General features: G+C 38.9%; 1 protein-coding gene across 3 annotated transcripts in view; it reads left to right on the top strand.

The window, feature by feature from the left end:
- The window catches only part of MCF2L (MCF.2 cell line derived transforming sequence like), a gene marked incomplete at both ends in the record, with an annotated part of 152,814 nt that extends 130,366 nt beyond the window's left edge, over nucleotides 1-22,448 (top strand). For 2 of the 3 annotated variants that reach the window (XM_080362882.1, XM_080362883.1), the window contains 20 exons: nucleotides 403-594; nucleotides 812-1,003; nucleotides 1,699-1,858; nucleotides 2,008-2,078; nucleotides 3,121-3,197; nucleotides 4,237-4,303; nucleotides 7,868-7,983; nucleotides 8,945-9,014; nucleotides 10,235-10,327; nucleotides 10,478-10,570; nucleotides 11,808-11,933; nucleotides 12,608-12,829; nucleotides 13,445-13,537; nucleotides 14,059-14,137; nucleotides 14,293-14,359; nucleotides 15,642-15,757; nucleotides 21,159-21,283; nucleotides 21,904-22,016; nucleotides 22,140-22,243; nucleotides 22,354-22,448. In XM_080362882.1, the coding sequence (XP_080219008.1) occupies nucleotides 403-594; nucleotides 812-1,003; nucleotides 1,699-1,858; nucleotides 2,008-2,078; nucleotides 3,121-3,197; nucleotides 4,237-4,303; nucleotides 7,868-7,983; nucleotides 8,945-9,014; nucleotides 10,235-10,327; nucleotides 10,478-10,570; nucleotides 11,808-11,933; nucleotides 12,608-12,829; nucleotides 13,445-13,537; nucleotides 14,059-14,137; nucleotides 14,293-14,359; nucleotides 15,642-15,757; nucleotides 21,159-21,283; nucleotides 21,904-22,016; nucleotides 22,140-22,243; nucleotides 22,354-22,448 (2,271 nt within the window). Of the gene's footprint in view, nucleotides 1-402; nucleotides 595-811; nucleotides 1,004-1,698; nucleotides 1,859-2,007; nucleotides 2,079-3,120; nucleotides 3,198-4,236; nucleotides 4,304-7,867; nucleotides 7,984-8,944; nucleotides 9,015-10,234; nucleotides 10,328-10,477; nucleotides 10,571-11,807; nucleotides 11,934-12,607; nucleotides 12,830-13,444; nucleotides 13,538-14,058; nucleotides 14,138-14,292; nucleotides 14,360-15,641; nucleotides 15,758-16,390; nucleotides 16,478-17,675; nucleotides 17,751-21,158; nucleotides 21,284-21,903; nucleotides 22,017-22,139; nucleotides 22,244-22,353 lie in introns of all 3 variants that reach the window. The other variant, XM_080362881.1, reaches the window with a different exon arrangement.
- Nucleotides 22,449-25,073: the final 2,625 nt, after the last annotated feature.

Below are 25,073 nucleotides of genomic sequence, written 5' to 3'. Positions count from 1 at the left end.
TCTTATGCTAGTTTGCAACCCACCTCACTACTCTATTGTCTAGACCAGACCTCTTCAACTTAGCTGTGAGGATGCTGTGGGAGACTGTGTCAAAGGCTTTACTGAAGTCAAGGTAGACCACATCCACTGCTCTGCCATCATCCATCCACCTTGTTACATTCTCATAAAAGGCTATGATACAATACAATTTGATACAATAAAGAAGGAGGCATAACAGTTCTTGGGCATCTGGGTAGACAGGAAAGCACTTTGATTTATTAAGTGAGTCAGCTGTAAACTAAAGATGTATTCTATATCAACATGTGTATTTTACTGCATAAAAACAAGTGGTATAATTTTTAACTTTTTTCACTGATGTTGATCCAAGGAATGATGTACCTAAATCAGTGTTTGATTTCTTAGGAAACTATAGCAAAAGCCAGAATGCTAGCCTCAGAGGCTGATGCTTTTATTCAAAGCAGCCATTATGCTGTGGACTCGATTATTCCAAAATGCAGTGAACTTCTTCATCTCTGTGATGCCTTCACTACTGAGACAGAACGGAGGAGGAATCTTCTTAATAAATCTCTGGAACTGCATGGCTTACTAGAAAAGGTAAACTTTGTATGGAACAGTTCTGTTTCCCATCTTGTTTACTAAAACCTCAGTCAACTGCTTGTCATAATGGCAGGTAAAAATATCTTTCTGTACTGAAAGTTTTCTCCTTGAATAGCTGAATACATCACAAGTAGAGGTACAAAATGTTATAGACTTCTCAGTGTTTGCTGTGGACCTTGGTGCATTCTAAGCCTATTCTTCTCTCTGTTTCTAGTCCATGAAGTGGTGCGATGAAGGGATTTATCTGCTGGCTTCACAGCCAGTAGATAAGTGTCAGTCTCAAGATGGTGCAGAATCAGCATTACAAGAGATTGAGAAATTCCTGGACACTGGTGCGGGCAATAAAATCAAGGAGTTGAATAAACTTTACAGAGAGTATGCACACATCCTCAATGAGGATCTAAAGGTACCAGAAGATGTTTATGTGTATCTATGTGTTCGTTTGTTAATTTTAGAGTTGCTCTCTTGCATGGGTATTGATAAAGCTAAAAAATCAGTACTTGAAGCTATACCTGGAACTGGAAAGCCAACACATTTGGCTACCTGAGGTGCTAGTCCTGCCATATCTCTGGATAAGCATGAAGGGCTTCAGAGTCTTTTAATAACTACTTCAATTTTAAATATAGTAGGATTACTTTAAAAAAAAAAAAAAAATCTCCCCACTGAGTATTTGAAATATCTTTTTTATGTAGCAAAAATGTGCTTGCCCTTGATATTTGTGTGAGTTCTGCTTTGTAACTGCTGGCTTTTAGAACTTGAGAATATGTCCCTTTTCCTCTTGGTTGATCTCTTCATATAACAGAACCATTAGACACTGTCAAGAAAACTTTTCTGTATTTTTTTTAATTGAAACCTGAACCCCACTAGTTTATCTACAGCAAGCACACAAAATGTGTTATTGAGTGATGTTCCAATTTTCCAATGTACTAAATGACTGTAAGTTATGCGTTGTTAGGAGTGAAGAGTATGGTATAAAAGCAGTCGCAATTTCAAATCAACGTGCCATAAATGGCAGTGGAGCTTGTTGATAGGTCTCTGATGGGGCTTTTTAAAATTTTTTTTTTCTTATTTTTTTTTTTTTCATTTCTGTGGCAATAATAGGAGCATGTGCAAAAAGTTTTCCAGAAACAAGAAAGTATGGAAGAAATGTTTCAAAAAAGACAAGTAAGTCTTAAGAAACTGGCAGCTAAGCAGACACGTCCTGTTCAGCCAGTTGCACCAAGACCTGAAGCCTTTCTAAAATCTCCTTGTACGTCTCCAAGTAAGTACCTATAGTAGCCTTTAACTATTTTTTTTGCACTATGCTGAGAAACATAAAGAAACTTTCAGCTATAATTTGTGTTTGCACAAACATCTGTGTGAGATCTGTTCACGTTCTGACTGCTGTTTGGTTCTGGTTTACATGCTTAGGTCTTCAAAGAGAATTTGTATCCAACTCAGAAAGCAGTGCACTTCGGAGGGTAAACTACAGAAGAGGAAAGGTAATTTTTATCTTTGCACTTTTCATGCACCTACTGTTTAAGAAAGTCATAATACAGTGAAATATTTAGGAACCTCAAGAAGAATGTGGCCATTCCACTGAAAAAGTGATGGTATTGCCCCTATCAAAGTAACTCTGGTGAAGCAGCTGTATGGTTTAAATAAAGGCTGCTTTGTCGCTGGACTGGGTATGAGGGAAGGTAAAGTAAATAGTTGCCTATATTAGGAAAAATGTTAGGGGCAGCAAAATATAAATTCTATGAACAGGAAATATTTATTATTTGCCAATAGTAATTGGCTACTCTTAAAACTGGTGAAAGTGAAGAGGTAGTTGTCATTGGCTCCAAGACAGCTTCACCTGACCTAATGGGTTGCCATTCCCAAGCGGGGATGGTCTTCCTGCCCCACCTCCTGCAAGGAAAGGAACCTGACAGCAGCAACAGAAACCAGTAGTTTCCCACTGGGTTAGAGAGTTGAATCAGCTCAGCGAAGGTTCAGCAAGAGACAATGCAAGGAGGAAGCCGGGACCATGTGCCCAGGAGCGACAACAGCTTGAGAAAAGGGTTGTTTCAAGGGGAGACTGAAAGCAGAACCTCTCATGTTTTCTTCAGCAAGCCTTGATTGGGTCAGACATTACAGTTGAAGTTGTAAGATTGAACTTGTGTGTCTGGTTAGAAAGTTACCAGAAAGTTAGCACAGTACCTCATTTTTAGCTTGGAAAACAGGCCAAGTCCAGTGTTGCCTCCAAGGTTATGCTGATGCTCTGATGTTGTCTTCCTGGAAAGGGGCCTCCAACCACCGTCTCTTCTAAACTGGCCTTTCATGGAGAACTCTATGTGTATAAATGTTCTTGTCTACTTCAAGACCTTCAGGCTGATTTGGATTTATTTTGCAGCGTTCTTACAAATTGCCTTCAATTTTAACAGAGTAGTCGTTCCTGTAAAAACACATGCAAGTAGAGCTAAGAGCAAAGCTCTGCATTTTGAAGTGTTTTTCTCTCATCTGTGATGCTGTGATGATTTTGTTGTTGTTTCCTTCTGTTAGAGTGAAATGACTGAACTCCATCAAAGTAGAGGAGGATCTACAATGGATGATGAAGAAAATCTAGCTGTGTTACGGCAGTAAGTATATTTTGATAAACAAAAAAATACTTTTTCTCTGATCTGGTTCCAGTAAAGTCTGATTTTGGCTAAGGATTTGTTAAGTATGCTTCTTTGAATTAAGCGGTACTCAGTGCTTTTTGAAATGCCATGAATATGCTCTGTATGCAGAGGAAGATATTTCAGTCTGTCTGCAGCATTATTTATGATTTATATAGTACCAGACTTTAGCTTTCCTGCAGCAAGATGATGCTGTGGCAAGATAACTACGTATTTGTATTTCAGAGATGACACAGTTTCAAGTAATAAGTAAGCCTCCTGCAAATCTATTGGAGGTTTTGATCTCCATGCTTCAGAAAACTGTCTTTTTGTATGACTCTTTAGTCATTGTTTTGATAAATGTTAAGAAAAATCACTTTTTGTATATAAAAACTAAACAACATCACTTATATTTAAAAAATTACTGAGTACCACCTGCAATGTGTATATCAGAGCTTGCATTTCTGTTTGTAAACTGGATACTTCTACTGTCTCTTCACTGTTATAATCACATGTTAAATGGTAGAAAATCACAAGGGGGAAGGGATCGGGGGAAGCATGCTTGCTTGACCATTAGGGAAATCAAACTTAAAGCAGCATCATGGCATTTAAAGTGTGCCCTAAATGCCTCTAATTTAAAATTACCAGTATAAGTCTGTGTTTGATACTCCTATGTAGCTGTAACTCCAGCTCCTGTCATATTTGTGAACACAGTATAACCAGATTTTGTATGTACAATGATAAAATGCTTCACTTCCTCAGTTTGGTTACTACAGTGTTTAAAATCCTAGATTTTATTTTGTTGTTTAAACACAGTTTCAAAGATTTAAGTGTTTTAAAAATGCATCCTTCTCAATAAGGGTATATAAACTGTTGACAGAAATATCTGTGAAATATCATGTTTTCCATTACCTAGAAATTATTTTATTGTCTGAAGTAAAGCATAAACACAGAAGCTAACATTGCCTATCAATTTGCTTAAGTGAATAGGCCTGCCTTAATTGGCATATTTTGTCTACAGGCACGTGATTAATGAACTTATTGAGACTGAACGAGCATATGTGGAAGAACTTCTCTGTGTTCTTGAGGTAAAGATCAAGTTTCACCGTGGCTATTAGTGAATCTATTTCTCTCTTCCATTTCATGGATGCTTTTCTGCTTTCCTTACTGCTGTAATACCTCTGCTTGTCTCATCAAGCGCTGTGATTCTTACACCTCTCCTCTCTCATCATGTTTTCACAGAGGCAGGAGTGTGCAATTTTTTTTTCTAGAAAATATTCATGCAACTAGAAAACACAATTTGGGCAGAAAATAAGACGTGTGAGATTTGTAATGATGATTAATTCCTGCATAAGTTCATTCCAGAGTCTTGGGTCAGCTCCAGGAAGGCCATGTGTCACACAGAAATCTCAATCTGCATTGAGAGAATTATGTGTCAGAGGAGAAAACTTGTTTCTTGCATACCTTTAAGTGATCTTCCAAATGTCTCGGCTGCAACTGTGGCAACAGAGTGCATTGTAATAATTCTATCTTGATTCAGAATTGTAAAGGAAACAAAGCTGTTCCCTTTGCTCCACGCTTGCAGAGGCACAATTGCAATACTGCTGAGTTGCTTGTAGAAACACGCTGCAGTATTCTATGTTGTTCCTCAAGTTTGTTAAGCCTTAGAATCATAGAGTCATTTCGGTTGGAAGAGAACGTCAGGATCATCGAGTCCAGCCATAACCTAACTCTAGACCTAAACCATGTTCCTAAAAACCTCGTCTAAATGCCTTTTAAACCCCTCCAGGGATGGTGACTCCACCACTTCCCTGGGCAGCCTGTTCCAATGCCTGACAACCCCTTCCATGAAGAATTTTTTCCTAATATCTTCAGACATGGACATGTCATTTTGTTGTAGTCCATTTTGATTGTAGAAGATGAAGTTGCAGATAAATGAGGTTGTATTATTTTAATCACGATGAACTGGAATTGAGCCAAGTGCATACTCCTGGTGTCCATGTCAATGTTAAACTCCTAAATTGGAGCTGTCATTAAGTCATGGACTGAAGGTGATAAATTCTGAGTACATACCTTCAAGCAAGAGTACTGTCTGAGGGTTTTGAATTCTGATCTTTCTTTAGCCTACTTTGTGCTCAGCTTCCCATAGCATTTATGGCCTGGGTCCGGTCCAAGTGCTGGGAAGTGTCGATGACAGTAGGATGGTTGGCATCTGGGGTGTGGTAATAAAGCAAGGTGGGTCTGGAGTGGGCCTAAGGATCACTTTCTTCTCTGCTTTTGTATCCAATTCTATCTGCACAGTTCTGTTCATAGAATCAAGACTTCAATAGCTGGAGGATTTTTGGTTCTTACTAATGGTACTCCTTTGGTGTTACTTTTGCTTTGCATAGAGTTTAGTGCAGCCCTTGTCTTGCTAAGCCAAGCTTTGTTGATTTTCTGCCAATGTGATAGACTCTCCAATACTCCGACCGTGCCAGGCACACTTCTCTGTGCCTTCTTCTAGTTTGGGATTAATTTCTCTCTAACTTGAGTGACTGGGACTGTCAGCAGTAATTCTGGATCAGATCCTTGTTGTTCAATGACAGTCTTCCAGCTTTTGAGTAATTCTAGTTATTAATCCATAGTTATGGCCATTCTCCCAATGCCTTTGTTTCTCCTATAAGTCTTTCCATTCTTCCAGGAAAATAACCTGATACTCATTTGTGTGGACAATGTCTCCTATTATTATGTCATACTTCGCCATGCCATTTCTCTCTGCCAAGGATTCAAATAGAAAAAAAAAACAAGGTAGTTCCCAAGATTGATTACTGGGAAACTGCTTTCATCCAAGTGTAATAGTTTTCCTTTTATTAATAACCATGTTCATCTGACTTTAGTCTGGGGAATCCAGTCTTTTTTATTGGGAAAAATTATTGGTCTGGTCTATTTTCATGTATTGTATTTGACTCCTTCTGTTTACTTTGATGCTTTTGGAAAAACTTTCGAATGGAAGACTAAGCAAAACCTTATATATTCTTAAAGTAAGATTTAATGATCCCTGTGACTGCAAGGAGTAGCTTTCTATAACCTTTCATGAAACACAGGTACTGCATAGGTAGTAAAACATGAAGGGATTTTATAATACATTTTTGAAAGCAGTACTACATTAACCTGAAGGGAGAGGCAGTGAAGTGTCAAAAGCTTTTTGTCAATTTGTGGGTTTCAGGCTTTTGTTCTTTCAGAATTCCTAAGTACTGAGCTCTATCAGATTTGTTTTCACCTCAGCTGGGTTAGGTACCCCTTCTTTATGTCACTGCTGGCTTTGCTGCTGTGTTCAGCATCATCTTTATTTCAAGTGGAAATGAATCATTCATTCTCTTAACTGCACCTAAACTGCATGGTGGCTGCAGTTCTTCTGTTAATTTTAACTCAGTTTTATGTAAATTATTTTTATCTTCTTTTAAGGCTGTATGACTTTTTTCCCCTCTTTGAGACCCTGCACCTTCCTATTTGGGGGAAGAGTTATGAAAGAGAGACAATGATTGGCTATCTGTGAGCTCTAGCATCTTTCCCTTTGCCATTATTTTTTTCCTTATTTTGTGGTATTTGAGGAAAAAATACCCAGACTTTTAAAGAAGTGTTTCTAATTTTTAAAAAAGTCTAATCACTGTTCTACCAAAATCCTTAATTTTTTTCAGACTAGCTGGCTTTACCAGCTAGTTCTTCTAGTTTTTGTAGTCTGGACAACACTTTGACATTGAAAATCTTGGTTGTTGGTGCATTTTTGCTTATCCTTTCATTTAATTTGTCAGTTTGTTATAATTCCATGCAGTTTATTATAACCAATGTCACTAATGCAGTGACCGCCTTGTCTATGATGATTTTAAATGGTGCCTGTACACTAAGAAATCTGCTTACATTAGGAAATTACAGTAAGAAATCTGTGAACAATACAGGTACTAGAGCATTCTTGCAGTTTTTCTGGTTGATTGGTTGTGGGTGTTTTGTTTGGGTTTGGGGGAAGGTTGCTTGGTGGCTTTGGTTTTTAGTGTTCCAGGAGATCACTTCATTGCAGGGACCAGAGGAGAACAGAGCTGGGCTTAAAGCCACCTTTTCTGTGCCAAATACACATACACAAGAGGGTGTGGCCTTGTATGACAAATGGGAGATGTCAGAATCTAAAGTTATGACTTTTGGTACCAAAGCTAATGGAAATGTCTTAAAGATAGAATTTGCAGCTTAATGGTTTCTGTTACCTACAGAAGTAACTACAGTCAGCTTGTTCCCTCACACTAACAGCTAAGACTAGCATGAGGTTTTGTGTGTGTACTGAAGTTGTGGCTTCAAACTCAGGTGTGTGAAGTCTGACAGAAAAAGTACGAGCTATAATTTGTAAGCAGTATAGGAATACGTAGCCTTTGCTATGTGGAAATGATTGCAAACTTTGTTTCAACCTTGCTTAACTAAAACTGCAGTAATTATTCAAGCATCTTTCTAAAGACTATAGGTGTGTCTTAGTGGACTGATGAACAAAATCAGAATTTGTATACTTATTTCGTGATTAATGAGATCTTTCTTTGCTGTCTATCAGCCTGCAGGCAGACTCCTTTGTCAGAGAGATATGTACTGCAAGTCAAGGGAGATAATCAACGTGCCTCTCTCCTGTGTTGCAGGGGTACGCTGCAGAGATGGACAGCCCCTTAATGGCTCATCTCATTTCACCAGAACTCCAGAATAAGAAGGATATCTTGTTTGGGAATATGGAAGAAATTTATCACTTTCACAACAGGTGAGGATTTGCACTCAGATATGAAAATAGCATTTTGATGGGATTCTTTACTCCTCCTTTTAGTCTGATTTAAATTGTTAAAAGATCCTTACTGAGTCCCACTTGGCTGTCTGGCCGGTCAAAATTCATATTGCACAGAAGAGGAGAAACGAAGTATCTATAAAAGGTGAGCAAAGCTGTATGAAATGTTTGCAGTGCCCAGGTGGAATTTTACCTTGTGATCCTCTTCCTGAAGGAAGGTATTGGGATCTGATATAAGCTAATTAAAGCAAGGGTTTGTTGTTTTTTTTTTTTTAAGGTTTTTGGGTTTCTTTTATTTTTTATGAAATTTTATGTAGGAAATAAATTATTGTTCTAAACCACAAATTCTCACCTCTTAAATCTGGCTGAGGCTGTTTAATTTTATACTTGAGTGACCTCTCTCTGAAGTTTGAATCCTTGCTGCTAGAGAGGTATTTCTTCACACGACAGTATTTAAATTGGTATAAAAGAGAAGTATTTTCAAGTTAAGCATATTAAATAGTTATTTCTTATTCAGGCAAAACTAGACTAACTTTTGCCTCTGATTTTTTTGGGGAGGTTTACTTTGCTTGTGGGGGTGGGGTTTAGTTGGTTTGTTTGCTTTGTGGCATTTGGTAGTATTTGGAAAGAAAAAACAAACTCTTTAAACTGTACAAATCCTGCTGCTGAATACATAAGGCAGGGGAAGAACGTCCTCCTTCCTTCCCCAACCTTGTATTTTATTTCGGTTGTAGCAACAGTAAGCTAAAAGAAGTTGGTCAGAATGTTTGCTTTAATTGGCTATCCCTTTTTAAGTACATGATCTAGAAGAGTTTTGTTTAGTTTTAATGTACAGTATTCCAACTCTGTTTCTAAAAGTTCAGAAAACAAATTGTAAGAATGTGAACATTTACTACAACTGTTTTAATATGCGCTCTAAGAAAAATCTTCTTCCTCGTAGAATATTCTTGAGAGAACTAGAAAACTACATAGAATACCCAGAATTAGTAGGACGGTGCTTTCTGGAACAGGTATGCGTCATCTTTTGCTGGCATTTCGTTTGTAAGCCTCTGTAAGACTGCAACATATAAGAGCAATTTTCATGTGCTAATTGCTACCACATCCCCTTCATTTGTCTTGGACAGGTAGCAGGTTGAGAATGTAGATGTTAATTGAGGGCTAGGGATATTTTCTGCTGTGAGGGGTAATGAATTTTGTTAGAAAGACATATTACCTTGTTGAAAGAAAACTGCTTATTCAAGTGACAGTTAGGAAAACACATAGAAGAATCATGTGCTGCATCATTTCACGTCACTGTAAATGATTGGCTTACTTGGTTAGATTTTTATTTTATTTTTTTTACTAGATTTTGTTGTTGTTTTCTGTTTTCTTTAAAGGATACGCCTCAACAGAGTAAGTTCAAAATATCTTTATTCTGAAAATAGAAAGCTCTGACAGAATTAAATTTCGTTTAATCTGGGATTATTTATACATTGAGTCTCACTTGTAGCATACCAAAGGCTAAATAGGAATCTGTTTATGGAAATCAAGCTCCTGTTGTTGCTGCCTATTGATGCTCTAAAACTTCTAGGAGGAGCCATCTCTCTCCCTCCTGCTTACTGGCTACATCCATGGGGATGCCGTTTACTAAAACTGAGGGACTGAGGTGCTTCTGGGCTTGATTTCCTGCGTAGTCTTTCCTTTATATAGATATAGTTACTGTGACATTTTCAACAGTTTTATTTCCTCTTGCTTTCAGCAAGTGCTGAAGTCGTGCTATGTAGTTGCTGAAGTGATATGGGGCAACAAACTGCTTGGTCTGCCCTAGTGCAACTCACAGTGAAAAACACATTCATAAAGAGAAAATGTGTAAAAAAACAAAAGGGTGAAGGCTTTTAAATGTGCTGCACAGAAGTTCTCATGATTGGGTATTCATAGAAATATTTTTCATACTGTGAAATATATCTGTAAATATAATATGTGCTTCTTGACATCGTGCTTAACGTGCAACTAGATGCAAAAATTGACAGGAATGTTTTATTCTGATGTTCCAAGTGCAAAACCAGTAGCCATTACAAAATGAATGATTTTTAATAATTGTTTCTTTGCTTGGGATGCCTCAAGGAATTGCATTTTTGGTTTTGTTGTTGCTTTTTCTTAGCCATATTGATTATGAAAAAAAAATCCAATGGACTTTGTCCATTGAAGCCAGAAGAATTTATTAACTTTTTGCTCATCTCCCCAATTTCAGATGGAAGATTTCCAGATTTATGAAAAGTACTGTCAAAATAAACCTCGATCTGAAAGTTTGTGGAGGCAGTTTTCAGATTCTGCATTCTTTCAGGTATGTTTGCTTGAGGCTCTAAAATATTTGTGAGGCAGGTTTTGTTGTTAGGTTTGGAATTTATTATTTTTTTCAAGTTCATAATTTATGTCAAGATCAAATAACAGAAATACTGATGATTGTGCTGATGAAATCCAACATTGATTACAGGAATGTCAAAGAAAACTCGATCACAAGCTCAGTTTGGACTCATACTTGCTGAAACCTGTGCAGAGAATAACTAAATACCAATTATTGCTAAAGGTATGTGTTAATAAACTGTAACACTAAGTATAGTTTGTGCATTTGTTTTTTTTAAATGCTGGTCCTCTCATCCCACTGGAGGGAAACCAGCCTAAAAGTCAGTGGACAGATGTGTAAATCAAAACAGACAAATCCCAGTCTGTCAATTTTCAGCTCGGTTCCTTCCTCTTCAGCCAAAAAGCTGCCCGTATACAGGCAAATGTTACCACAGAGACACATTTTTTAACTTATTTTGTCCTTATGTTTCTGCTGAAGAGAAGAATGAAAAGTTGTTATTGGGAAACAGAAAGACCAAGAAACCTTTGCAACACAGAAAAGAGAGTCCTTGTGACTTGCCAGTTATAAAAACCACGCTATACTGAGAGCTCAATGAGAGGAATATACTATTATAAATTTTAAATAGAATGTCTATGTTTTGGCCATGTTTGAAGCTCTCTTGTTTTTAAGAAACATTTCCCATGTAGACACATATTTCAACAATTTCACATAACAGTAATGTAAAAAAAAATTACCTTGGACCAAGTTATCTCTTGAGTTAAAATTGATTTAAACTGCTTTTAAAGAATCAGTTATGTTTGGTTTGCGTGAAGAGAGGAATATTTGAAATGTTTTCAGTTTAAAGTATCTTTAGTTCCTGCGGTCTGTGAGCAGATGCTTCTTCTCATACCATGAAATCTGGGGGATTCTACATGAATTCGCAGCTACACTTATCTGCATCAAACTGGAAGATGCAGTTTCACCAATAAGCCTTTTGGAGAAGAGATTCCTTTTAAAATGTGTCGATAATGCTCAGTGCAGTAACTTAAGTCTGTTAGTCTGTAACTAGTATCCCAGATCTCAGCATAATTCAAATAAATGAAATTTGCCTATGTTTTTATATATTTTTCAATTCTAAATTGCAAGAAATTTTAAAAGTAACACATTTGTTTTGGTTTGGGTTTTGCTTTTTTTTTTAGTGATTATGATAAAAAATATTTGTAGATTTAGTCTTGTGAAATTCTTAGGTTAGTGCTTATAAAACGTTTAGATGAATGAAATATATTGGGCTAATCAGCAGCAGAGATGAGAAGTAAAACTTCAGGGTCTTCGGAGTTCCAGACAGTATTTAACACTCTAGATTATATGGTATAAAAGTTTGCTGGATAACTTGAAAATTCTAAATTCAGTGTTAAAATGTGAAGGTTCTTAGCTATTGCAGTTTGAAAACTAAGTGTGTTGTCACTCTCTGCCCATTCAGGAAATGCTGAAGTACAGTAAGAACTGTGAAGGAGCTGAAGATCTTCAGGAGGCATTAACTTCTATATTGGGTATTCTCAAAGCAGTTAATGATTCTATGCACCAGATAGCCATTACAGGCTACGATGTGAGTAACAGTATTTTCACTTATTTTTAAATTTATTTTAATTTATTTCTTAGATATATGTACAGAATACCCTCTACTGTGTGGTGCCTTTAGACTGAATTGTGTAGTGATAATAACTGAAAATAGATCTCTCTCTACTCTTCATGAGTTTTCCTGCTGCTCCATCTACCCCCATTTTCTTCCTTTGATCTACTTGACACCAAGTTAGAAACAGAAGATCGTAATGAAAAGTCTGATTTAGGCTACTGCCAAATGGGAGTCACTACTGAGTTTTTATATCCCTGTATAAAACTGCACCCAGAACTTCCAGTTCAAAAAAGCAACAATTTAAGAAGCTTTGGAGCAGAGTTTTGGAAAAAAACAAAACAAAACAACAAACAAAAACCAAATAAGTTTATTGTGTCTACCCCTCTCTCTATGTGTAGATCTCTGTATCTTTGTTACTGGTACTCTTGGCTGTAAAATCCTACCTGAACAGTATTGAGGAGAAAGAAAATCATGTGTAAAAAAAATCTAGCACTGACTTTATTTTTATTACATTTCCAAACCCAACATCAACAGTTATGTGAGTGATTAGCTGGAACAAAAGAACTTGTAAAGACCTGTTCAGAGCATGTGCTTTACTCTAATGTTATCTCTTTGTAGTTATAAATATCTTGTTGTTGTTGTTCCAGGGAAACCTGAATGAGCTGGGCAAGCTTTTAATGCAAGGATCCTTCAATGTCTGGACTGATCATAAAAAGGGTCACTCAAAAGTGAAGGATTTGGCACGCTTCAAGCCAATGCAGCGACACCTCTTCCTCCATGAGAAAGCAGTGCTGTTCTGTAAAAAGCGAGAAGAAAATGGAGAGGGATATGAGAAAGCACCTTCTTACAGCTACAAACACTCCTTAAATGTAAGACCCTGAGCAGTCCAGTAAGGTGAAGGTCCTGAGGGTTTATCCTGCTGTAATACAACATTATAGTTTTTTGTCAGTGAAGGTGTTATAGTTTTGCGTTGGGAACTTCAGCCTTTGAGAGAAACCTGACTGGTACTGCAGGTCTGTGTCACTTGGTGTCGCTGTCAGGGAGCCAGGGTAGAGGAACATGATCCTTTGAGAAAATCCAAACCATACTAGTCAAGTCGAATGGCAGTTGCACTAATCAAAATGTAACAATGAGTTAATAAAAATCAACATATAATAATCAAAATGTAATAATGTGTAGAGTGGGGTAGTATAAAATAGATGTAAGATTTGGTGTCTGGATTTTATAAGATACATCTTGTGGGTCAGTCTCAGTTTAATGTACCTAAACCTTTCTTCCCTCTGAGGTAGCCAAGCTGGCACAAAATACTAAATTTCTTACATCCAACATGCAGATCATGTGTTATTATTCTTTTCCTTGAGTAAGAAGCCAAATGTAGTTTTCCTTTCCAGAAATAGAGCACCAAAGAATACCAGTAGCCGCCTGCTTCCATTGTTATTGTAATTGCAATTTGGTAGGTCAGCTTCTGTTCTCTTTGCTTCCAGATGGCAGCAGTTGGAATAACAGAAAATGTCAAAGGCGATGCAAAAAAATTTGAAATCTGGTATAATGCAAGGGAAGAAGTTTACATTATACAGGTAAATAACATGTCACTACATTTAAAAAAAAAATAAAATAAAAAAGAGAGAGAGAGAAGAGGGCTGGGGGGAGAATCTAACCCTATGAAGATCTGGAGGGTTTTTTCCTCTGTTATATCACTAATAAACAGTGAGGAGGAAATGTAGAAAGAAAGGAGGAAAAAAAAAACCAATACTATCAGATAGATTCATAAGGTAGGTTAGGTAGTTTATGTATATATTTAAATTGCACAGCCTTCTGCAGGCCGGGGGCGGGCAATAACCACGTTTTACAACAAGGAGGTTATTGTGTACACCGTTACTATTGCAGTGGCTGGCTGCGGAGCTGGGGTCTCACATGTCCACAGCCTCTGCCTCAGTGTGTTCCATTTGTCACCACTAGTTCCTTTTCACTGAAGGACTAAAGAGGGAGCTCTGCCTGTCCCTCTTGAAGGATTGCTCCCAGGCTGTGCTTTGGCATGTGACTATTTGTGTACTAACTATTCTGTGCTTGATGGCTGATCGTGTTTATTTTCGAGTAGGCACCAACCCCTGAAGTTAAAGCTACTTGGGTAAATGAAATCAGAAAAGTGCTGACAAGTCAGCTGCAGGCATGCAGAGGTAAAATATTTTGTGTATATATACATGGTTTTTAATCTCCCTTCTCTTTGAACTTCAGAACCTGCCCTGTATATCTTCATTGTGTAGGACTGTAGAAATAAAAAACTCAAAACACAATTCAGTGTTAATATTTCATTTTCTTTCCTCCATTACAGAAGCCAGTCAGCACAGGACATTAGAACAAACACAGAGTTTACCTCTACCAGGGTCATCTTGTTCGAGGTAAGCAAGTATGTTGTCAAATCAGCCTGGCTGTCTTTTAAATATACTAACGCATCTGGTTTCAGTTCTTCTGTCCCTTAATACTGCCCCTTGTGTGTTAGGGGTTTTTTTAGGTCACTTTGTACTCTAAAACTGTAAAGTCTGGGGTCGATACATCTTCAGAATGGTTAAACTGATCAGCAGTGGCGTGGGCTTTGCCAGTTGATAGAGAGCAACACAGAAAAGTAGTTTTCTGCACCAGGCAAAATCCTGCTGGTATTATGTGTCTGTTTGTTGAACAGCTAATTGTATACTTTACACCCCAGATAAAGGAGTTATGTGGAGCAGCTTTTGCCTCCCTTTTGCCTCCCTTTTGCCTCCCTCCCTGTTCTTTTCCTTCATCTGGATTATTTTTTCTTTCTTTTCCAATGTCAGGTTACCTTCCTTTTTGTCTTTTCTTTGTCCCTTGTTCTTTTCCTACATTTTTTTTAATTAAGAGATGCATTGATTCCTGTAGTGTCCCAACTTCTGAGCCAAGCTTTTTTTATTTTCTTGGTTTTTATTCTTCACCCTACCAACCTGTATATTCTTCTGCTCCCATCTGCTCTTCTGCCCTTGTCTGACACCTCTTTTTAATCCTCTGCCTCTCACTCTTCTTTTCATTATATGTGTATGTGTACCATAAGCCCATGCGTTCATATCTTCAGCAATTCCAACCTCGTGTGTGCTCAAATAAGTATCATAGCTCTCTGCCCTGCATGTTTTATGCATCTACTATCACTCAGGGACAGTATTTGTGGGCTCTCTTTCTCCATTCCATTCCCAATCAGAGGTGTAATGTGAATCCAGCTGCAAGATCCAACCTGTGTTCTTTTTTCATCCCTTATCTGCTCCTGTGTTAAGAGCTTCTGAGGGGCAGAATTGATTCCGTTTTGTTTGTTTGTTTCTTTTTTTCCTTAGTATGTTCAGAAGAAAACTGTCAGCACAGAATGTGTGCTTGTAGGTGAGAGTGAGTAGAAGTTGTCCAGAGCTGTCTTTTCAGTAGCTCCCACTGCCATAGTACATGTGGTTGCAGTCAGCTAGGGGAGTCTTTGTCCTTTATATGTGCTCATGGTCTTCCTATGCACAGTCACCACTGACTTCTTCAGTCCTGGAAGGTGTAATCTGGGAAGTGGCTAAGAAATGCTTTCCAGCACATATATCTGTATGTAAAAGGCAGCCTGGGACCAGATGTCATCACCCATGTTCAGATCCAAATTTGCTGGATATAGATTGATTGTATTAACTTCCTTCCAATAAACAGCCCTTCACGGAACCACATCAGAAACACCAGAAAAATGGAGGAGAAAAAAACTGATCTCACAAGTCTAGAAGTTTATGGCACTGCAGTAGCACCAAAGTACCCTGAGAAAGGCAAAGGTGAGTTGACACGTATGCGTTGCTGTCTTTAATTGCAAAGAGCATGCCTGCGCTGCACGTGCACTGGCAGATCCACCGGCAGAGTAGCCCCGGTAGTGCAGGGAAACGCAGCATTACACCTGACCAAGCAGGGCTTGGCTGCTTTCAGCCCTCAGACAGCACACCCACAAAGTGTGCTGGTCTCATCTGCCCTTAGCTTGGGGTTTCTGTGTCCCACTATGTGGTGTGGACAGGCTCAAAGCCACCTTGAATGAAAGGTAGCCAAAAGGAGCTGGGAGCTTTGTGTTATGTGGTCTGAGTCTGCAGCAAGTCTTCTCTTCGAGCTGCCCAGCTTCTCAGGCTTTTCTTCCTCTGGATAAATTTCTCAGCATTACCTGTTCTGAAGAGTTCTGTGGGGTTTTTTCTCTTTAATTTTGGTTCCCATCATGGAGATTACTTGAGCCAGTGGCAGTACAGGCTCCTGCACAGTGAGAAGAACTGGCCCCTTGGGTTCTTCTGTTGTACCTGGACTTTCAGTTGTCCTTTCTCATTCTAACATGCAGGTTCCCTGGCAGGGCTGCAAACAGGTTTTTTTTTGCCTTGAGCTCTTCATGGCCTTCTCTCTTTTCTTTGTGTCTCTCTCTTCCTTTGTAGATGACACTAGCTCTACCTCAGAATGCTCTGTACTGTCAAAAAAGCGCTTTACGCTGCAGGGCTTTACTAACCTCAAAAGTCAGAAAGGTAATTTTTTTAAAAAAGCTAGATTGTTTTCCACTTAAGGCTGTAATTGAAGCATCCCTTTGTGTGTGTGCGTAGTGTAACAGATTTGTGGTGCATACACTAGCTTGTTCTCCTAAGCTCAAGCTAGGTCCTGAGTCACTGACCCTGACAGGGGATTTCAAGAGAAACCAGCTCCAGAGTGGGAGAGGGAGATGCAGCTGGGAAAAGTGGAGCTGTTGGAGTTGGAAGGGAAGGGGTGCAGTTTCCAATGCCTCCAGTCTCACTGTCGAGGCCAAGGAAGGAATTTATGCTGCCCCATTCCTGTAGTAAAACTAGATGAAGGAAGTTGTCTTCAGATCAGACACCTGGCCTGCTTCTAGCTTCTGTGGATCTGCCCCAAATGCACTGGTACTTGGCAAAAAGGAATCAAGGTTTTCTAGAATGTTTCTATATTAGCAACCTTGCTAACAGAACTACCACAGCACAATGTGTATGTCAATGTTGTTTTGCTGGATACAAAAAACAAAGAATTTCCCTGTGCTTCCAGAAATGCTCTTTAATTTTTTTTTCTAAAACAGGCAATAGGAGTCTGAGACCTTTCTTGCTTCCTCCTGCCAAGTAATTGCACTGGTACATTCACTTCTTGCTTTGAATAGCTGTCTTTGAACAGTCTGAATTGCATCTTTTCAGAATGCCTTTTAGCACCTGATTACCTTTGAGTTCTTTCTGGAGAGGTTCTAGGGTTGTGTATCTAATGCTAATGAGGTGAGCACTAATATCCCATGCTTGCCTTGACAGAAACTCCATCTCCTTCTGCTAAAAGCCAGACATTGCCAATGATCCTTCTTACAGGACCAGGTATTGCTGTAGCACTAGATTTATGTAAAAATGATTGCTTAATTTGGTAATATTTGTCTAAAATTGGAATTAATTGTATTTAGTTGATGTCTAGTTCATTTAGAAAAGTTTACATAGACTTTTATTAATTACCATAAAACAAATCTGTCAATTTATCTTCAAATAACTATGTGTAAATAATTAATTCCTTCTACTGTAATTGACCAATGAAATCTCAAATTAGAGTTTCCACTCAAATTAGAGTTTCCACTTGTCTTCCAGTGTAAACTCAAAGGTATTTAGCATGCAATCCACCTATTCTCTTTTTTCCAGTTCTTCAATATCTCTCTTCTGTGTTTTTTGCCTATTCATCCTCCTGCAGCTTCTCCTACCAGTCCTGACAAAAAAGCTAAACGGCATGAAGTAGTGAGTGACCCAACTCCTTTTGGTTTAAGAGGTAGAGTGATACCACATCTTGTACTTGGCAAATATCCACACATTTCTCATGTGATATGTTGCATCAGAGCGGTGGGGACACCTGTATGATGCTGTTGTGTGCAGTGCTATTGATACCAGCTGAGTTTTTCCAAGTGGGTCTGTCAGCTTTTGCATATACTGGTTTTTTTGATAGCGCAACTGGTTGGCATTGAATAAAGTAGCACATGGCTAGAAGACTTTAGGATAGGGCAGTGGGAAAGGGATCTTCTGCTGAAGAAATAACCAGAAGCTGGGTGTTCAATGGAATTACAGGGGCATCCAGTTGGTGTGCAATACATGGTTTTCTAGTTAGTATCCTCCAAGTAGTATGCTCCTGTCACTGTGCCCCTCTCCACAAGGAGAGGATTTAACTTTTAAGAAAGGAAAAAAAAAAAATGTAATCTGAAATGCATGTACTCTAGTTAGAGTGAGGATCATCACTGTCATGTGCAATTTCCATTTTAGATCTGCATTTATTACACAGTCGTTTTGCATCTTTCTTTGGGTGATAGTAGGCAATGTTTACTACTCCATGAACCCCAGATGATTTAACTGAACCCCTTGTAGCAGATTTGCCTCTTCCCAAGACACAGCTAAGTAAAGAACAGAAAAGCATTTCAGTTAAATGACCCATTTCTAGCAAGAAAGGTTTGCATACAAATCCCTGGGGCTAATTAACTGGAGAGTACAAGGAAAGCAGTCCCTCTCTTCCTGACTCTCTTTCCACCACCATCTCTTTTAGAAAATATTATTTAATGACAAGGCTGTTCCAAGCCCTACCATCATCCTCGTCTCCAGGTTTCCACAGCCTTTGTCTTTGTCTCACCTGTGGAAACGATGCAGGTTCAGCCGCTGTGCTGGGGAAACTGTGCAGCACCATTCACCTTCCCTGAGCAGCAGGCAATGCCATCCCAGGCCAGACACATGCAGAAACTCCACAAGTGTGAATATGGAAGTTAAGAGGTTAATTTTTCTGCAGTTAGCAGTCAAACCTTGGAGAACTCCAGGTACCGTGGAAATCCTGAGGACCTGAAAATGCTATTGGAAAGCAAAGGGTGTTTTGTGGTCTTTTCCACAGATGCTGAAAATCTTACAGGGCAGAGAGTCCTTGATAATTGCTAATTTACAGTAAAATTGTTGGGTCCTCAGAACAGACTTGTCTGATTTGCTGTCCTGTCCAGCACCCTCTCACTTACGAAACCACTAAACCAAGTAAATGAATTCAAAACATCTAGTAACTCCCCTTTCTGTCTTGCACCTTCTGATCTCTTTTCTGACACTATATCTTTTCCTTCTCCAACTCAAAAGGTAAACACACAGTTGACCTGGGCATTTCAGGACAGAACTGCACCAGCTGGTGGTCACAGCTCCCCTTTGCAGAGCACATTGCCCCCATTCATTTCCTTTTGCTGCTGCATCTCTCTGGCTTACATTGCAGTAAGCTCAAGGAAAATGAGTTGGCGACAGAATCACATCTTGCAGATAGATCCTATCTCTGAAGAAACCTGTGAGCCTGTTTCTGAAGAGAAGCAGTTATTTAATTCTTGGTTTTCCTGGCACAATCAAATCTAAACTCATTTCTGCAGATCTGTCTTTTCCCAAGACTGTCTACTGTTTTCTTACTTTTCCTGCCTTTATAATGAGCTCTGATTTAGTCACACCATGCAGAATACACGGATGGTCACTGAATGTAATTGCATAATTTTGGTGCCTGTAGGTAGCTAATATGAATGTGACCATAGTGACCACTTCCATTGCCTGGGATTTTATAAGAACTTCTTCATAGTAGAGCATCAGCTTGTATCAGAAGCAGGAGTGCTGTATGTGTTGCAGGATCAGACAGGTCTGCTTTTACCCCCATCAGCACAATATATGAAAAGAAACGAGGCTGAGGAACAAGAACTGTTGCCCTAAATGCTCCAGATGAGCAGGCCAGTGAGTATGATGCTACACGCAGAGCAATTGCAGTGATTCCGCTTGCTTTTCCTTTGTGCAGCTCTTGGTTCTGTTTCTAATCAGAGTTTGGAACAATTAGGATAAACCAAGTTTACTTTTGTTGCATTGTTCTTAGCTTGGAAATAACAGAAAGGCTTTCAGCTGCATCCCACAAGCCAGACATAAGATGTGAGCTTCCTAGGAAATTTGCATGGAATATAGCAGGAATTTATCGCTCAGTTTCTTCACAGATGGAAGTTCATTCTTAACCCTGGACAGGGTCAAATGGGTCAGTACTTCTAACCTTGGGCAGGTCATCCAGCAGCACAGGCGAGGTAAAAGTCCCACTCCATTTGCTGTGCTCTGGGTGTGATTTCCTTCTGTGATTCTTAGATTGCTCTGAATTTACTCTGACAATGCTCAGGTTTTTTTCCTAATGCACTGGTATGACCAGCCATGCGACAAATGCCTCAGAAGCAGTGAAGAGCAAAAGTGCTGCTGCTTTCTCAACTAATAGTTACATAAAAGTTGTGAGGTTTGTTCTTCCTTTATTCTTTTCGTTGAGTTTCATTATTGCTACTCTTCGGCTTGCACCAAAGTCTTTCTTAAAAATATTTGTCTTTTATTGTGACTCTTTTTCCCATTATAAGCTTGACACATTTATTAGCAGCTGCTGACCTCAGTGAAAAGCATCTCACTAGTAAAACTTACTGTAGTTTTATTTGGAAAAGGATTTTGTGCACTCTGGATATGAGGCAGCCCTGTAAATAAATGAAATGCTTCACCCTGAGAGAGAACAAGGAACGCTTGACAATAAGTGACAGGCACGAGATTGTTCTTGTGGTGTGTGGTGTGATGATTTAACACCAAGATAATTCAGCGTGATTAAGTAATCCTTGTACCTGAATACCCTTAAATAATAAGCTGCCTCATCAGGCGAAGTATGGAATGCCTGTAGCTTGTGTTCAATTTCTTGACAGCTTTAAGTGCTCAACAGTTGGAACAAAGCTCTGTGCCTCCGTCCCTTGATCCAGCAGGCTGGTTAAGTTGCTTTGCGTGACAATCCCATGTGTTTGCCCTCTTCCTATAGAGTGCATGTTCCTGTCTTCCACCTTCTCCCAAAAAAATGAGTATTTATCCATAGTTTGCCTCTGTTTAAGGGTGAAATAGTTTATTTTTGTTGGGAATTTGCATTCTTTCTATGTATTTCCCTCTAGACAAATCCAAAGGGCCAAATTCACTGCTGTGTATGGCCATAGCTCCAGTTACTCTGATGTAAATGAGCCAACTTTTTGTCAGCTGTGAATTTCACCTCATGGCTGTAGTAACTTCCCCGTGTACAGTTTTCCTCCTGTTTATGTTGATCACTTCAGAGCATTTCAGTGGGAAGAACATTTCTCCCAGTCAGTGGCTCACTGCTGCAATGTTAACCAGTGGCTGTTTGTTCCCCAAGGCTGGGCTAAAACATCTCATTCTCTTGATGCATCTGAAGAAAATGATGGCTGGTCTAGTGCTGAAGATCCGCTGAATTCATCGGATGCAGAGGAAGAAGGAGGAGGGGGAGGAGAGATGAAGCTGGTAACTAGAAATGTTTTCCTGTTGAGCTAAGCAAATGCTACTGATATGTTGTGTGTGGCACGATACAGGATTGCTTTTGAAGCCTGCAGGAAGGAAAGTGTCTGCCTTGAAATCCTCAGCCAGGCAAAATTGCTAGGGGGAATGGAAAATGTCCCCTTCTCTTAAATCAGCCTTGTGTTTGTACCTTGGGAAGGTCCATCTGTGCCTTTGTGTACCTGCAAATGAGCCCATGGCTGCTTTTTCCATAGCAGAGCAGTCAAGCAATGCCAGGCTCAGCTACTGCATCAACAGACTTACACACATACATCATGTCACTAGTTTACCAGCTTGGGGTTTTTAGGGGGTTGTTTTTGGTTTTTCCTCAGGATTTTCTTGGTAGATATTTGAATTGGAAACATTTCACTGAATGTTTTTCAGAGTGTGAGAATTCATGTACTGAATGTGCATGTAGCTGAACAGCAAAGTTTTACTGCCTCCTTAGTACGTATATTTACACTGTCTTCAGTATGTACGTGCATGAGAAAGGAGGGAAAAGTATGAAAATTTTCATAACAAAAGCTGCAATGTACATTAAATTACTCAATAGAAATAATTTATGTTTTTCTTCTGTGTGCATTTAGACTCCTGGTAAATATACAGTTGTGACTGATTATGAGAAAGGAGTTTCTGAAGAATTTACAGTGAAAAGTGGAGATCTAGTTCAACTGATTCATGAAGGGGAGGATGGACTCTGGTACGCAGATCTGTGATTGGAAACTTTTATATGGAGAACTGTGTGTGAAAGGCCGATGTTTAGGGTAAAAGTTTCAAAGGCATGAAATTAAGCAATTTGACTTCTTATTTTTTATTGTTTTAGGTATGTAAAGAACCTGAGCACTGGTAAAGAAGGTTGGATCCCAGCGAACAATCTACTGATGCTCATAGGCAATTCAAAATCAGCTCAATCTTTAAGCAGCTCTGGTAGGCTATTTATTGTAAATGACATGATTATCTCTCTGAAGATTACTGTTATGCAAGTTGTGAAAAACAACCATATCTTATTTTCCCGGTGTTTTGATTTGTTTTCCCAGAATCAGGCACGGCCTCCAGCACTTTGAGCACATCATCAAGTTGCAGTGACAGCTGTAATGCCAGCAGCACCAGCTTCTCAGACATTAAAGGCTAATATTAAATTTTCACTTCACCTCCATGGAAGAAGGTAAATCCAGAGTTTGTCATTTTGTGCAGAGTTCTGGTTGTTGGACTCGAACTGAGAACCACCAGTTCTGTGTTGCCAGCTTTGAGTATTTTCACTGGTGACTTTTACAGGTTCTCCCAGAAGACCCCAGTGAAAAGTGCATGGAACGTGAAGCTGTAAATAAAAATTAAACTGTTTTGAAATAGGGTCTTGCAGAGGCTTCTGTTTCGAAGTCCAAAGCTGCAGAGATGTTAGAATAAAACACACTCTTCTTGACACACAATCAGGTTTCTGCAGAACTGTATCATTTTGTAACAGCCAGGATTGGAATGTGAGTAAACAAAATGTGTTCAGTGCTGAGTCCTTATTGTAAACTAATAACCCAACAATCACTGTACAGGGTAGGTATGAAGAAAATCCAAGTTTACAATTTCTCCTCCCCAAAAACCCCTTCCTCCAGGGACATACCTCGGTCAATGCAGTGAATGGGACTCTTGGAGTAACCAGGAAGGAGGTTTAGTCCAGCGCTTTGTCTTCTCTTGGGTCTTCAGGATACTCTTCTGCTCCCTAGAGACTGGGATACAAACGTGACCAATTCACTGACCACAACAGCATCAAAAGAAACTGTTATTTTATCCTTTCCAACCTTTTAGTGATATGTGCAATGGAATAGCTCTTTTCTGAGGTATTTTGGCCTCACAACTGAATTCTTTACCAAGATCACTGTGTTTACATAGCCTTGGCCATTTAGAATTTAGTAGTGTCTTTTCCTTTACGCAAGTGCACAATGAAACACAAATGTTCCTATTCACTAAATGATTTCTTAATAAACGGTAATTGCATGGTTACCTTCAGCTCTCACAATGAGCCGTTCCAGGCAGAGGAAACTACTGTGGCTGCACAGTGGGTCAAGAGCTTTCCTTCAGACAGACCTATGAGGGCTAGAAACCAGACATATTTTTAATCAATAGTGTTTGTTGCAGATTTATTAAAAGATAAAAACACGATGACATGATTTTTCTGTAAAAGGGGAGGACGAGAGAAAAAAAAAAAATCTTTATTAGAGTCAGATTTATGCTACAGACAAGTATTTTAAATTTTTTAAAGGAGGGGTAGTGCTAAACTTGCCATTTTTCAAGGGATGGTGTAAGCCAATGTTGTAAATTTTCACCTTGTCAGATGTTCTTTGCACTTCATCCTCACAAACAGTCCAGAACCGTGTGCATGTGTGGAATATTGTATTCATCCCTGCCCACCTCTCAAGTATTTTTACTTATATGAAAAGAAGTTTTAACTGATTCATGGATCATATTACTTAAAAATCAGGAGGACATTAAGAGTGTAATTTTTCAGAAGCAGTGGGAGCTGCTGTTAGTCATCAGACCCTCCGATGGCTGGGACCTGAAGTTTATCTTTGTGCAGGAGTTTTAGATTTTAGAGGCTGCAGCTTAGGGGAAGCATAAAGGACAAATACTCTAAAGGATGATTTTATGCATGAGCTGCAAAAGCAACCCTACTCCACATGCAATCAAAATGCAGCTGACCATGGTCAGTCCAAATTGAAACATATATATACACACGCACATCTGTTCATGTACATATATATGTGCATGTATGTGCTAGTGTGTATATGTATGTGTGTGTAGATATGTATATGTGTGTAGATATAATGTATCAATGTAAAAGATGTATTTATAGTCTCCATGCTGCTGAATGTGTCACTTTACAATTCATAAATACTTAGGTTTCTTGCGATACTGCAATATAAAGGCTGATCAGGGTTTTACTTCAGGCATCTTTTCCAACACAGAAATCCTCTGATCTGTTTTTTAATTATTCCATATAATACTGTGCTGACCGGGAATATTTAGTCTGATGTTTAACAATGGAATGGCAACGTGAGATTCAGCTTATCTTCATCTATGTAAGTTATTTTGTAAATTATCTGTAACATAAATTACTTATATATTGCTGTCATTGCTGAGATGAGACTGTCCTTTCAGTTCTCACTGCGGCCTCATTTGTGTTATTTCAATGGTTTTCTCCACATCATTGCACTTTAATACAACCCATTTCACCATTTCCTTTTTTACTGCTGTTGTGAATTAGAACTTCAAAGTCAGAGGTCTCTATTGTAATTATGAAAATTTGAATAAATTTTGGCGCTTCTTGCTGAACGCCTTTATATAGACATGCTCTGTGTTTTATTTTGTCTCACAGTCTTAAAAGCTTCTTATGGGTGTCATGTGAAAACAGAGATAGGCTGAAGGATTTGGAACAGAAGACCAAGTCTGTTGTGCTGTGGCTTGTCAGAGATCGTGTTCAAATCCTTTGTCTACTCATTCTGGTCCATCTCAGAAAAAAAAAAAAAAAAAAAAAATTACCCTTGTGGTCATAGAATCATTTTGGTTGGAGGAGACCCTTAAGATCATCAAGCCCAACCATAACCTCACTCTGGCACTAAACCATGTCCCTAAGAACCTTATCTACACATACACCTCCAGGGATGGTGACTCCACCACTTCCCTGGGCAGCCTGTTCCAATGCCTGACAACCCTTTCTGGGAAGAATTTTTTCCTAATATCCAATCTAAACCTCCCCTGGTGCAACTTG

Source organism: Nesoenas mayeri (genome assembly GCF_963082525.1).
Source record: "Nesoenas mayeri genome assembly, chromosome: 1".
Taxonomy (NCBI): domain Eukaryota; kingdom Metazoa; phylum Chordata; class Aves; order Columbiformes; family Columbidae; genus Nesoenas; species Nesoenas mayeri.
This window is presented reverse-complemented; position numbering and strand designations above follow the sequence as displayed.